General features: G+C 41.1%; 1 protein-coding gene across 6 annotated transcripts in view; it reads left to right on the top strand.

Annotated features, from left to right (window-relative positions):
- The window catches only part of LOC109553366 (A disintegrin and metallopeptidase domain 3-like), a 113,685-nt gene extending 107,412 nt beyond the window's left edge, over positions 1-6,273 (top strand). For all 6 annotated transcript variants that reach the window (XM_070781461.1, XM_019953337.2, XM_070781465.1 and 3 more), the window contains one exon: positions 6,112-6,273. In XM_070781461.1, the coding sequence (XP_070637562.1) occupies positions 6,112-6,121 (10 nt within the window). In that variant the 3' untranslated portion in view covers positions 6,122-6,273. The remainder of the gene's footprint in view (positions 1-6,111) is intronic.
- Positions 6,274-14,452: the final 8,179 nt, after the last annotated feature.

Raw genomic sequence — 14,452 nt, 5'->3', positions numbered from 1 at the left:
TAAAAGAAAGACTAAAACAAAGCATTTGGTGTTGATATTACTTTATACTTCCATAGAAACATTTCATGTTAACTCACATTATCCAGATTCATTAGCCACAATTTTTGTAAAAAGAAATTACTTTAAAGGGATTTTAAATGCATTCTTAAAATATTTATGAGCAATCATGCATTTGTTTGGTGTATTTAAGATACCAATCTGCATTAACAGCTTGTCTAAATGAGAGTTTTATACACATTGCTCCCAACACTTGTATTTCTTCCTCATTGACTCCCTGGTTATTGGTCTCCTTAATTTAGAAATAAGAAAACAGATATAAAGAATGTAAGTAATTCCCCACATGTATAGAATGGTAGTAAGTTTTTGAGCTTGAGAAAATGAAAGTGAAAATGTTAGTCTCTCAGTCGTGTCAGACTGTGAATCCATGGACTGTAGCCCGCCAGGCTCCTCTTTCCATGGGGATTCTCCTGGCAGGAATACTGGAGTGATTTGCCATGCCCTCCTCCAGGGGATCTTCCCAACCCAGGGAATTGAACAGGCATCTCCAGCACCGAGGGCTTCCTTTGTGGCTCAGCTTGTAAAGAATCTGCCTGCAATGCTGGAGACCTGGATTTGATCCCTGGGTTGGGAAGACCCCTGGAGAAGGGAAAGGCTACCCACACCAGTATTCTGGCCTGGAAAATTCCATGAACTCTCTCAAAGAGTCGGACATGACTGAGCGACTTTCACTTTCACTCCTGCACTGTAGGCAGATTCTTTACCATTTGAGCCACCAAATGGTGGCTTATAAGTCACTGATAATGCTTATAATTCTACCAAATGTTTACAAATATACCAGATTTTTTTTCAAACTTTAGGCACGTGGGTATCCTTCATGCCCAAATAGGCCCAGGAACAACTGAATTTACTCAGTAAATCCTCAGTATCTTTCTAGTAGAAAGTCATGTTGGCTATAATTGCTTTAGACAGTTCTGTCTACTTCCTAAGCAACCCCATTTTCCTTGTCTTGACATTTGGTGGTGCCAAGAAGCTAGAATATGCTGGAAGGTAAAAGAGTTCCAGAAAAACATCTATTTCTACTTTATTGACTATGCCAAAGCCTTTGACTGTATGGATCACAATAAACTGTGGAAAATTCTGAAAGAGATGGGAATACCAAGACCACCTGACCTACCTCTTGAGAAACCTGTATGCAAGTCAGGAAGCAACAGTTAGAACTGGACATGGAACAACAGACTGATTCCAAATAGGATTAGGAGTACATCAAGGTTGTATATTGTCACCCTCCTTATTTAACTTATATGCAGAGTACATCATGAGAAATGCTGGGCTGGAGGAAGCACAAGCTGGAATCAAGATTGCCGGGAGAAATATCCAAAACCTCAGATATGCAGAGGACACCATCCTTATGGCAGAAAGTGAGGAAGAACTAAAGAGCCTCTTGATGAGAGTGAAAGAGGAGAGTGAAAAAGTTGGCTTAAAGCTCAACATTCAGAAAACGAAGATCATGGCATCTGGTCCCATCACTTCATGGGAAATAGATGGGGAAGCAGTGGCTGACTTTATTTTTGGGGGGGCGGGGGCAGAGGCACTCCAAAATCACTGCAGATGGTGATTGCAGCCATGAAATTAGAAGACGCTTACTTCTTGGAAGGAACGTTATGACCAAGCTAGACAGCATATTAAAAAGCAGAGACATTACTTTGTCAACAAAGGTCCATCTAGTCAAGGCTATGATTTTTCCAGTAGTTGTGTATGGATGTGAGAGTTGGACTGTGAAGAAATTGAGCACCGAAGAATTGATGCTTTTGAACTGTGGTGTTCGAGAAGACTCTTGAGAGACCCTTGGACTGCAAGGAGATCCAACCAGTCCATCCTAAAGGAGATCAGTCCTGGGTGTTCATTGGAAGGACTGATGTTGAAGCTGAAACTCCTATACTTTGGCCATTTAATGTGAAGAGCTGACTCATTTGAAAAGACCCTGATGCTGGGAAAGATTGGGGAAGGGAGGAAAAGGGGATGACAGAGGATAAGATGGTTGGATGGCATCACCAACTCAATGGACATGAGTTTGGGTAAATCCCAGGAGTTTGTGATGGTAGGGAGGCCTGGCCTGCTGCAGTTCATGGGGTCGCAAAGAGTTGGACATGACTGACTAAACTGAACTGAACTGAATGATGAATAGAGACGGGGCAGCACAGAATATGGGGCCAGAGACAATAAATAGAGATGGGTCAGCGTAGAATGTATTGGGCCAGTTATGATGAATTGTAATTGGTGATGGACAGAGAAGCTTGGCGTGCTGCAGTCCATGGGGTCATAAAGATTTGGACACGACTGAGCGGCTGAACTAAACTGAATGATGATGAATAGAGATGGGGCAGCATAGAATATGGGGAAGGTGAGAAAATATAAGATCACAAAGAGTGAGGGAAAGCACATATTAAAGATATGGCCTATGTTACACGAAATTAATATTGCTCATTTGTTTCTGAAATTAGATTTAAGGTACCAGCTCAGTTTTTCCTTTTTTTAGAACAGAATTTAATTACTTCTTTTTCAAAAATGAGGTATAATTACCTATATGATATTAGTTTCATGAGTATAATACTTTGTATATATAATGTATATAAAATGATCATAGTAAGTCTAGTTAACATTTGTAGGATATATGACCCCTGAATAGGATATAGGAAGAAAAGTGGATATTGGTACACATTAACTGAGTAGTAAAAGTCTCTCTGTTTTTGTTTTCTTGAATTTATTTAAGATTACAGTGTTTCCTAACCTTAAAACAATTCTATTTCTTTCATACAAGTCTCCATCAGAAATCAGCAATAGTAACAGCAGTCAGTAGTACAGGTGAAGTGAAATAATCAAATTATTGACAAAATTATATAATTCATTATTTTTTTTAATATTTTAACAGTACTTCAGTATAGGAAATATATTATTTCCATTTATTCTTTTCAATTATTTCATCATTTGATATCTAGTCATTACTATCATATACTAAAAGAAAGACTAAAACAAAGCATTTGGTGTTGATATTACTTTATACTTCTATAGAAATATTTCATGTTAACTCACATTATCCAGATTCATTAGCCACAATTTTTGTAAAAAGAAATTACTTTAAAGGGATTTTAAATGCATTCTTAAAATATTTATGAGCAATCATATATTTGTTTGGTGTATTTAAGACACCAATCTGCGTTAACAGCTTGTCTAAATGAGAGTTTTATACACATTGCTCCCAACACTTGTATTTCTTCCTCATTGACTCCCTGGTTATTGTTCTCCTTATTTTAGAAATAAGAAAACAGATATAAAGAATGTAAGTAATTCCCTACGTGTATAGAATGGTAGTCAGTTTTTGAGCTTGAAATTCAGATAATCAGACTCCAGCGTTCAAACTCTTAAAAGTGAAAGTGTTAGTCAATCAATTGTGTCTGACTCTTTGCGACCCTATGGACTGTAGCCTGCCAGGCTCCTCTGTCCTTGAAAATCTCCAGGCAAGAATAGTGGAGGGGCTAGCCATTCCCCTCTCCAGGGTATTCCCTACCCAGGGATCGAGCCCAGGTCTCCTGCATTACAAGTGGATTCTTTACCATTTGAGCCACCAGGAAAGTCCTGAAACTCTTAAGAACTCCACAATTTTGCCACATATTTTCTGATATAAGACTGGGGATGGGAATGGTATGTACATTTATTGAGGACCTAGTAGATGCCAAGCAAATGCTAAAAGGCACTCACCCTCCAAGGCAGAAGAATAATTCTTTACAATAAGATGAGATAAAGAAGGCTTCTGTATATACTGTTCATATTCCTAAATCAAATGTGTAAAGAAATCATGATATATGATATTTCACGTATTAGACATCACTAGGAGTAAAGGAAAAAATCAGAAACTCATCAAAGAATGAGATCACAAGTTCATCTCTTTACTTACCTGCCATATGTGACCAATGGAATAAAGTCATTGGATCTCTATTTCATTTTCTGCCACCAAAAAAATATTTATAACTCATAGCCTCACTGTAAAGTAGTCTTATTTCTGCCTAGAGTAGCCTCTACCTCTTCTCTCAGCAAGTTATTAAAAGCCCACATCTTAGGTGAAGATTCTGGCCCTTGGCTGTCTTCTCATGTCCTACAATCGTAGTTCTGTCATCATGCTGAGTGCCTTCACCTGCACTCCTCACCTCCACACAACTTTACTCATTTTCTCCTAGAGCAATACACTGAGCTCTCCAGCTCCTGGATTTTTTTTTTTCCAACTCTTAAGTCATAGCTTCAATCTCATGCTTTCGTTTGCATTTTTTTTTCCTGTTTCTCACTTCTCCTGCCAGCAGTACTTTATGGTCATATTAAGGACACCTCCAGAATTTGACACATTCATTCCATAAACATATTTTATACGTTGATTGTAAAGTGTGCTGAAAGGTAATTCATTATATGGAAAAGATGAGAGAAGGAGGAACTGGGAGCAATTTTAAATATGGCCAACTGAGTAGGCCCTGTTGAGCAAGTGATGAATCAGTGATGAATTGAAGGGAGATACAAATAGTTATGCAGCTTAGGTGTTTGAAAGGAGTCACCTGAGTCAACTCACAGAAGGCTTTTATTTGGATGCAGCACAACGAGAGAGGAATACAGGCATATACTGGGGGCCAGAGAGACACCTCCGGCACAAAGTTCCTTATTTTAAATTGTAAACAATCCATCATAAATCCAACTGCCCTTATCTCAGCAAAAAGAGAAGCCAGGTATTCCCGCTTTCCCACAGGTAAAGAGAGAGCTTCCCACAGGTAGATTCCCAGCTCCACTGCAGCCGTAAACCACCTCTCTCTCACCCAGGCATCGAGCTGGTAGGGCTATCAATGCATGAACCCGGGTAGGAGTTTTCAAGCACATGAATGATCTAACGAGAAAAAAAAAAAAACAAAACACCTCAGGACTGATCCAGGAGAGAGAAAGGATGTTACCTCATACCAGGGATAGTAAAGATGGTCTTAGGAATACATTTTGAATGTGAACCAATAGAGTGAGTTGACAGTTTGGATGTAGAGTGTAAGAAACAGTGCATAAGTGATGTTCATTGCTTTTAGAGCAGGAAGACAGCAGGGCTACATAGTTAACCCAGAGCTCTCTGTTCCAAAATGTGTGCTCTTAAAATATTAAAAAATTTACTTTACAGCTTATGGATGATGAAAGAGAAGGTCTGCATAGCTAATCATGAGCTAAGTCTGATATGCCATGATACAAAGGTTGCATTTTCTCATTTATCTGAATAGGAATGTAGTTTAAGTATTTTTGAAGACGTAAAGGAGGATTTAGCATGATATGGTCTGCTTTTTACAAGTTTCACTGGGATAAATTAGAAAATGCAGTCAGATTTAGTCAGAATGGAGACTAATGAAACAGAATGAACAGTAAAATTGTGAAGAGGGCAGGACTGGATAAGACGGAAAAAATAACAAAGTGTTGAGAGACCTAACAGGAGTAGACTTGGTTGAAGTGCTGACTGGCTGGATGTATTTGGTCTAGAATAAAAGAGATCTGCAAAGAGTTAAACAGTCCAACACAATGGATAATGATACCTTTTACTATTGACATACTGTATAGCCAGTGAGAACCAGTTTGGTGTTGGAGTGATGAAGTAGAAGGGAGTAAAAAAGGAGTTTGTTTTGAAGATATGTATGTGGGACACCTGTGGGAGAGACACAGAGGACTGTTGGAAGTTCTCTTCCTCTGTATATAAAAATAGAGAAAATAATCATTATTAATAATGACGATTATTATTCCCTCTTCACATGTTGGATTGCTCATGATTTTCTTTGACCCATATAAAATTTGTGTAAATGAGACATATATTAACACTAGTTTATACCATTGCCTTTTAATGTGGCTATCACAGATGATTTAGGGGAAAAAAGAAACAAAAAAACTTGGGTTTGAAAATTGTATGGAGCAGAGATATAAATTGTGACAGTATAAATTATCTTTGTATACTATTAATTGATATGCATGTAGCTGTGAAGTGAAATTAGAAAGCTTTTATTAACAACTTATAAAATGTAGCATTTCTATTTTTCTATATTTCTTTTACAGCAATGACTAAAAAAACAAACAAACAAACACAGCTTGGAGAAAAGATATTAGCAAGAAACTGGCATGATTCAAGAAAGAAAGAAAAATCTTCTCTTCTCCCTTTTGTGATGACCCAAAGCTTTCAGTTTCACAAAGCAAAGTAAATCCTGTGAGTGAAAGCATGCAGGCTGGTGTCTATTGATTCTGTTCTCGAACCCAACTTCATGTGTCCAACTCAGAATAGAAGCTTAAGAGTTTGGAGCAGAGAAAGTTTTATTGTAAGGGCCAAGGAAAACCTTCAGCTGATGTTCAAAAACCCCAAGCTCACTGATATTTTTAGGGGAAGAGTTTTTATAGGTAAAATTTGGGGCAAGGGCTGCAAGGTGTGGAACTTCCCTCTCACTAGTTGGTGGTGAGATAACAGGGCCGTGTTCCACCCATCTCAGCCATCAGCCTTTCCAATCAGTGTGGGTCCACTTGTTTGTGCTCAGCCTCCAGTGACCTCCTCCGTCTGGGTTGAGGGGGCCCTAGTTCCTGCTGAAGAACTCAAAGACATGCACAAACTGCTAGCATATCACCCGAGGAGGGACCAGCACCAGGCCCCTTGCTGCAGCAATGTTTCCTCCTGCCTCCCCTCACTTCCCTGGTTAGCAACTGTTTGAATATGCCCCTTGGAACTCATGGAAGGTCGAGGAAGCTGAAAGCCTTATTCCTTCAAATAAGAAATTGGACACATGGAAAGACTTTTGTGTCCAGGAGGGCCCCACGGGGTCATGCTCATCTTCAGTCCTTCTACCTCCATAATCCTCTAGTAGGAAACAAGAAAGTTGGTCTCTTTCAAACCTGGAAGGTTGTTCCATCCCAAACAAACATTCCATCATGCACTCCTGCCACTGACTGCCCTCAGATTCCCAAAGTCCTGGGACTCACTCCCATCTCAAGAGAAGACCCCTGGGTCCGCTCTCTCCAATAGCTCATGATTCTCACACGCTCCCCTTCCAAGTTCCGGGATGTTGAGGGGAAGGCTCTACAACTTCTACAGAACTTAAAAGGATGATATGGGAGAAGGGTCTTTGAACAACTCTGGCCAATAAAACCAACATCTTAGAAGAAGTGGACCATTTCCATTAGAAACAGAATTTTTCTTAATAAATATAAAGAGAATATCCAAATATTTGTAAAGAAAGGAGATGTATAAGTAAAACTCAAAACATAGCAAGAAAGCAAAAACAATAAAAATCTGTCTCACAAAGAAAATCCTAAATCCAAATCGCTCTACTTTTAGAAAGCAGCCTATATGTGTAAGAAGGTTGTTTTAAGTTGCTTGTCTCTTTCCTGCCTAGAGAAGTTTCTTCAGTGTTTGTTGCAAAGCTAATCTGGTGGTGCTGAATTCTCTTATTTAGGTTTTGCTTGTCTGTACAGCTTTTGATTCCTCCATCAAATCTGAATGACAGCTTTGCTGGGAAGAATATTCTTGGTCATAGGTTCTCCAGTAACCCACTCCAATATTCTTGCCTAGAGAATCCCTCAGACAGAGGAGCCTGGTGGGCTACAGTCCATGGGGTCATAAAGAATTAGACATGATGGAAGCAACTTGGTTCTTCCCTTCATCACTTTATGCATTACTTCCCTTCATCACTTTATGCATCACTTTATGCACAGCACAGGTTCTTCCCTTCATCACTTTAAATATATCATGCCACTCCATCAGGCCTGCAGAGTTTCTGCTGAGAAATCAGCTGATGACGTTATGGGAATTCCCTTGTATATTATCATTTTTTACCTTGTTGCTTTTAATATTTTTTCTTTGTCATTAGTTTTCATCTGTTTGATTACTATGTGTCTTGGCGTGTTCCTCCTTGGGTTTGTCCTGCCTGAAACTCTCTACACATCCTGTACTTGGGTGCCTATTTCCTTTCTCATGTGAGGGAAGTTTTCAGCTGTTATCTCTTCAAATATCAGAGATGCGTGTAATATGAATACTGGTGCCTTTAATGCTGTCCCAGAAATCTCTTTAAAAATCTTCATTTATTTTCTTTATTTTGTTCTGTAGCAGTAATTTCCACCATTCCGTCTTCCAGGTTACTTATCTGTTCTGCCTCATTCGTTCTGCTATTTATTCCTCTATTTTTTTAAAATTATTTTAGCCATTGTATTGTTCATATCTGTTTGCTTATTCTTTAGTTCCTCTATGTCTTTGTTAAATACTTTTTGCATCTTCTCAATCCTTGTCTTCATTCTTTTTCTGAGATCTTGATCATCTTCACTATCATCATTCTGAATTCTTTTTCTGGGAGTTGGCTATCTCCACTTCGCTTTGTTGTTGTTCTGCAGTTTCATCTTGTTCTTTCATCTGGGACCCATTCCTCTGCCAATTTTGACTTAACTTTCTGTGATTGCAATTTCCATTCTGCAGGCTCAGGGTTGTAGTTGTTGCTTTGGCTGTCTGCCCTCTCATGGATGAAGCTAAGATGCTAGAACAGGGTTCTTGATGAGAGGAACTGATTCCTGCTCAGTGGTGGGTGTAGCTTGGTCTTGTCCCTCTTGCTAGGTGTAGGGCTATGCTAGGGAGAGTTTAAGCCACTTGTCTGTTGATAGGTGGGGCTGTGTTCCCACCCTGTTGTTTGTTTGACCCAAAGCAACCCAGCACTGGAGACCACAGGCTGCTTGATGGGCTCATGGCAGCCTCTTGGAGGGCTCACAGCAATAGATTCTTTCCCAAACTGCTGCTGCCAGTGTCTTTGTCCCTGCAGTGAGCCACAGCTGCCCCCACCTCTGCAGGAGACCCTCCAATACCAGCAGCTAGGTCTGGCTCAATGTTTTATGGGGTCACTGCTTTTTCCCCTGGGTCCTGGTGCAAATGAGACTTTGTGTGCCCCCTCCAGTAGTGGAGTTTGTTTCCCTCAGTCCTGTGGAAGTCCTGGGATCAAACCCCACTGGCCTTCAAAGCCATATTGTCTGGGGACTTTTCCTCCCATTTCCAGACCCCCCCAGGCTGGGAAGCCTGATGTGGGACTCAGGAATTTCGCTTCTGTGGTATATTGTTTTCCAGTTTGTGCGTCACCCACCTAGCTGGTATAGGATTTAATATTACCATGATTGCACCACTCCTGCAATCTTGTTGTGGTTTCTTTTTTTCTTTGGATTCAGGGGATACTTTTTTGGTAGGTTCCAGAGTTTGGGGAGGAGTTTCCAGGTGCTCAATCTGCCCGCCAATGCAGGAACTACAGGAGATGGGGATTTGATCCCTAGGTTGGGAAGATCCCCTGGGGGAGGAAATGTCCACCCACTCCAATATTCTTGCTGGGAAAATCCCATGGATAGAGGAGCCTGCCACGCTACATTCTGTAAGGTCACAAAGAGTCTGACATGACTGAGTGACTGAACACAAACAGAATTTTTTGACAATGATTGTTCAGTAGTTTGCTGTGATCTGGGTGTTTTTTTAAGAAGGGGCTGAGATCACATCCTTCTATTCTACCATCTTGAGTGAATTATCCAAATCACTCCACTTCTAAGTTTTAAGAAATAGTAAAAGAAAAAAACATCATAACATTGCTGCTGCTAAGTTGCTTCAGTTGTGTCCGACTCTGTGTGACCCCATAGACGGCAGCCCAACAGGCTCCCCCATCCCTGGGGTTCTCCAGGCAAGAACACTGGAGTGGGTTGCCATGTCCTTCTCCAATGCATGAAAGTGAAAGTGAAAGTGAAGTCGCTCAGTCGTGTCTGACTCTTATCGACCCCATGGACTGCAGCCTACCAGGCTCCTCCATCCATGGGATTTTCCAGGCAAGAGTACTGGAGTGGGGTACCATTGCCTTACACGAACTCAAAGAATAAAGGGATAATATAGCCTAATTTATTTTATAACTCCAACACATCTCTGATACCAAAAACAGTAGCTTCATTAAAGTGAAAATGACAGGCAAATATTTATGAAATTGAATGGGAAAATTCTAAAGAAAGTGATGACAGATCAATCTAGAAAAATATAAAAAGGATAATGCATCATGACAAGATAGGATGTATTCCAGGAATACAAGTCTGTTCAACACTGGAAAATCAGTAAGTTTAATTCACAACATCAACAAAAAATGGAAAAAACTATATGATCAATTTATACAAAATGAAGCTTTAGATAAAACCCAACTTCCCTGATAAGATATTTATTATGAAAATCCCAGCAAATTGGGGAAAAAGTAAATTCCTGATCTCAAATGGATATCTACAAAAGTCCAATGATACAAACTCCAGTGAAGAAGATATTTGTGACTATTATAGACAATGAAGGCATCATATCTAGAATCTATTAATAAGATCTACATGTAATAAAAGAGACACATGACCACTTAATTGGAAAATGGACCAAGTTTTCAAACAAGCATTTACCAAAACTATATAAATAGCAAATAAACATATAAACTTGTGCTAAAACTCACTAACAACCATGAAAATAAAAATTAAAACAAAAAAGTACAACATCTACACGTCCACCAAAATGACTAAAGTGAAATAAGCATTAAAACAAAAACAGGAGGCCGTCCTAAGATGGCGGAGGAATAGGACAGGGAGACCACTTTCTCCCCCACAAATTCATCAAAAGAACATTTAAACACTGAGTAAAATCCACAGAACAACTTCTGAATGCCAGCAGAGGACATGAGGCACTCAGAAAAGCAGTCCATTGTCTTCAAAAGGAGGTAGGGAAATATGAAAGACAAAAAAAAGAGACAAAAGAGGTAGGGACGGAGCTCCATCCGGGGAAGGGAGTCTTAAAAAGAGAGAAGTTTCCAAACAACAGGAAACACTCTCACTACCGAGTCTGTGTCGAGCCTTGGAAGCACAGAGGGCAACATAATAGGGAGGAAAAATAAGTAAATAATTAAAACCCACAGATTATGAGCCCAACAGTAACTCCCCCAGCGGAGAAGCAGCGCAATGCCTGCGCACCACTAGCAAGCGGGGGCTGGGCAGGGAGGCGCGGGCTGCATTGCTTAGACTAAGGATTGGGCCTGAATGCCCCCAAGGGTAAGCAGAGCGAACTAATTTGGGCTAGCAAGCCAGACTGTGGGATAGCTACCACGCGAAAAGCCCCAAGACACCACCAGGCCCGCGCACAGAACAAAGGGCGGAACAGAACTAGCCGGCTGCAGACCACCCCCCTCCTGTGACAGGCAGCCAGAGCCAGAAGGGGGCAATCTCAGCCCCAGAGAGACGTTATCTACCAAACTGCAAGCAGGCTTCTTTGCTTACTAAGATTTCTTGGGGTTCTGGACAGTCATCCGCCTAAGAAGGTGTGCCAGTTGTACACCCAGAAAACCGAGCGGCAGGGACAGGAGAGGAGATAAGTCACAGTGACCGCGCTTGCCAAACACCTCATCACCCGAGCTGCTCGGAGCTGGGAAGGGCACAAAACGCAGGCCTGACGGAGTCTGCGCCTCTGAGGACTAGCCGAGTGCCTGGACCTGAGTGGCTTAGACCTGGGAGGTGCATGCAGCCCAGGGCCGGCCTCAGACAGTTTCCAGCGGAGCAACCTAGAGCCTGAGCTATGTGGGCAGGGAGGGTGCCGGCGCAGTGAGCGGGGACAGGCCCAGTGTGGCTGAGACACTAGAGCACACGCCAGTGTTATTTGTTTGTAGCATCCCTCCCTCCCCACAGCGCGACGGAACAAGTGAGCCTAAAAAAGTGTCCACCACCGCCCCCTTGTGTCAGGGCGGAAATCAGACACTGAAGAGACCAGCAAACAGAAGCTAAAACCGAGGGAACCGCCTTGGAAGTGACAGGTGCAATACATTAAAACCCTGTAGTTAGTACTGACTACATAGGAAGGGGCCTATAGATCTTGAGAAATATAAGCCGGACCAAGAAACTATCCGAAAATGAACTGACCCCACACTGCCCACAACACCAGAGAAAGTCCTAGGTATATTCTTACTATTTTTACGATCATTCTTTTCTTTCTTCTTCTTCTTCTTCTTCTTTTTTTTTTTTTTTTTTGCTTTTTCTTTTTTTGCTTTTCTTTGTTTTTCTTTTTTAACTTTTTTTAAGTCCTCTATTACTCCTTTAATTTTCATTTTTATAACCTACTATTACTTTTCAAAAAAAGACTATTTTTTAAAGCAAACTTCATATATATATATATATTAATAACTTTTGTGACTTTGTTTTTTTCTTCATCTTCTTCTTTTCTTTAATAGTGTACTTTTGAAAATCCAACCCGTATTCTAGAATTTTAATCTTTGCTTTTTGGTTCAGTTCAGTTCAATCGCTCAGTCGTGTCCGACTCTTTGCGACCCCATGAATCGCAGCACGCCAGGCCTCCCTGTCCATCACCAACTCCCGGAGTTCACTCAGACTCACGTCCATAGAGTCAGTGATGCCATCCAGCCATCTCATCCTCTGTCGTCCCCTTCTCCTCCTGCCCCCAATCCCTCCCAGCATCAGAGTCTTTGCCAATGAGTCAACTCTTCACATGAGGTGGCCAAAGTACTGGAGTTTCAGCTTCAGCATCATTCCCTCCAAAGAAATCCCAGGGCTGATCTCCTTCAGAATGGACTGGTTGGATCTCCTTGCAGTCCAAGGGACTCTCAACAGTCTTCTCTTTTGTACCTTTAAGAACCCAGTCTTCAGTACCTATTTTTACTTGGGAGCAAGATTACTGGCTTGACTGCTCTCTCCCCCTTTGGACTCTCCTTTCTCTCCACTAGGCCACCTCTGTCTCCTCCCTCCCCCTTCTCTTCTCTACCCAAATCTCTGAATCTCTGTGTATTCCAGATGGTGGAGGACACTTAGGGAACTGATTACTGGCTGGATCTGTCTCTCTCCTTTTCATTCCCCCCTTTTATCCTCCTGGCCACCTCTGTCTCCTTCCTCCCTCTTCTCTTCTCTGTACAACTCCATGAACATCTCTGAGCGGTCCAGACTGTGGAGTGCACATAAGGAAGTGATTACTGGCTAGCTTGCTCTCTCCTCTTTTGATTCCACCTCATCTCATTCGGGTCACCTGTAACTCCCTCCTCACTCTTCTCTTCTCCATGTAACTCTGTGAACCTCTCTGGGTGTCCCTTACTGTGGAGAAACTTTTCATCTTTAACCTAGATGTTTTATCAATGGTGCTGTATAGAAGGAGAAGTCTTGAGACTACTGTAAAAATAAGACTGAAAACCAGAAGCAGGAGGCTTAAGTCCAAATCCTGAGAACATCATAGAACACCTGACTCCAGGGAATATTAAGCGATAGGAGCTCATCAAACGCCTCCATACCTACACTGAAACCAAGCACCACCCAAGGGCCAACAAGTTCCAGAGCAAGACATACCATGCAAATTCTCCAGCAACACAGGAACACAGCCCTGAGCTTCAATATACAGGCTGCACAAAGTTACTCCAAATCCATTCATCTCATAACTCGTCACTAGACACTTCATTGCTCTCCAGAGAGAAGAAATCCAGCTCCACCCACCAGAACACCGACACAAGCTTCCGTAACCAAGAAACCTTGACAAGCCACCGATACAACCCCACCCACAGCGAGGAAACTCCATAATAAAGAGAACTCCACAAACTGCCAGAATACAGAAAGGACACCCCAAACTCAGCAATGTAAACAAGATGAAGAGACAGAGGAATGCCCAGCAGGTAAAGGAACAGAATAAATGCCCACCAAACCAAACAAAAGAGGAAGACATAGGGAATCTACCTGATAAAGTATTCCGAATAATGATCATGAAAATAATCCAAAATCTTGAAATAAAAATGGAATCACAGATAAATAGCCTGGAGGCAAGGATTGAGAAAATTCAAGAAAGGTTTAACAAGGACCTAGAAGAAATAAAAAAGAGTCAATATAAAATGAATAATGCAATAAATGAGATCAAAAACACTTCTGGAGGCAGAAGATAGGATTAGTGAAATAGAAGATAGAATGGTAGAAATAAATGAATCAGAGAGGATAAAAGAAAAATGAATTAAAAGAAATGAGGACAATCTCAGAGACCTCCAGGACAATATTAAACGCCACAACATTCGAATCATAGGGGTCCCAGAAGATGAAGACAAAAAGAAAGACCATGAGAAAATACTTGAGAAGATAATAATTGAAAACTTCCCTAAAATGGGGAAGGAAATAATCACCCAAGTCCAAGAAATCCAGAGAGTCCCAAACAGGATAAACCCAAGGTGAAACACCCCAAGACACATATTAATCAAATTAACAAAGATCAAATACAAAGAACAAATATTAAAAACAGCAAAGGAAAACCAACAAATAACACACAAGGGGATTTCCATAAGGATAACAGCTGATCTTTCAATAGAAACTCTTCAGGCCAGGAGGGAATGGCAAGACATACTTAAAGTGATGA

The sequence above is a fragment of the Bos indicus genome, chromosome 27, assembly GCF_029378745.1.
Source record: "Bos indicus isolate NIAB-ARS_2022 breed Sahiwal x Tharparkar chromosome 27, NIAB-ARS_B.indTharparkar_mat_pri_1.0, whole genome shotgun sequence".
NCBI lineage: Eukaryota > Metazoa > Chordata > Mammalia > Artiodactyla > Bovidae > Bos > Bos indicus.
This window is presented reverse-complemented; position numbering and strand designations above follow the sequence as displayed.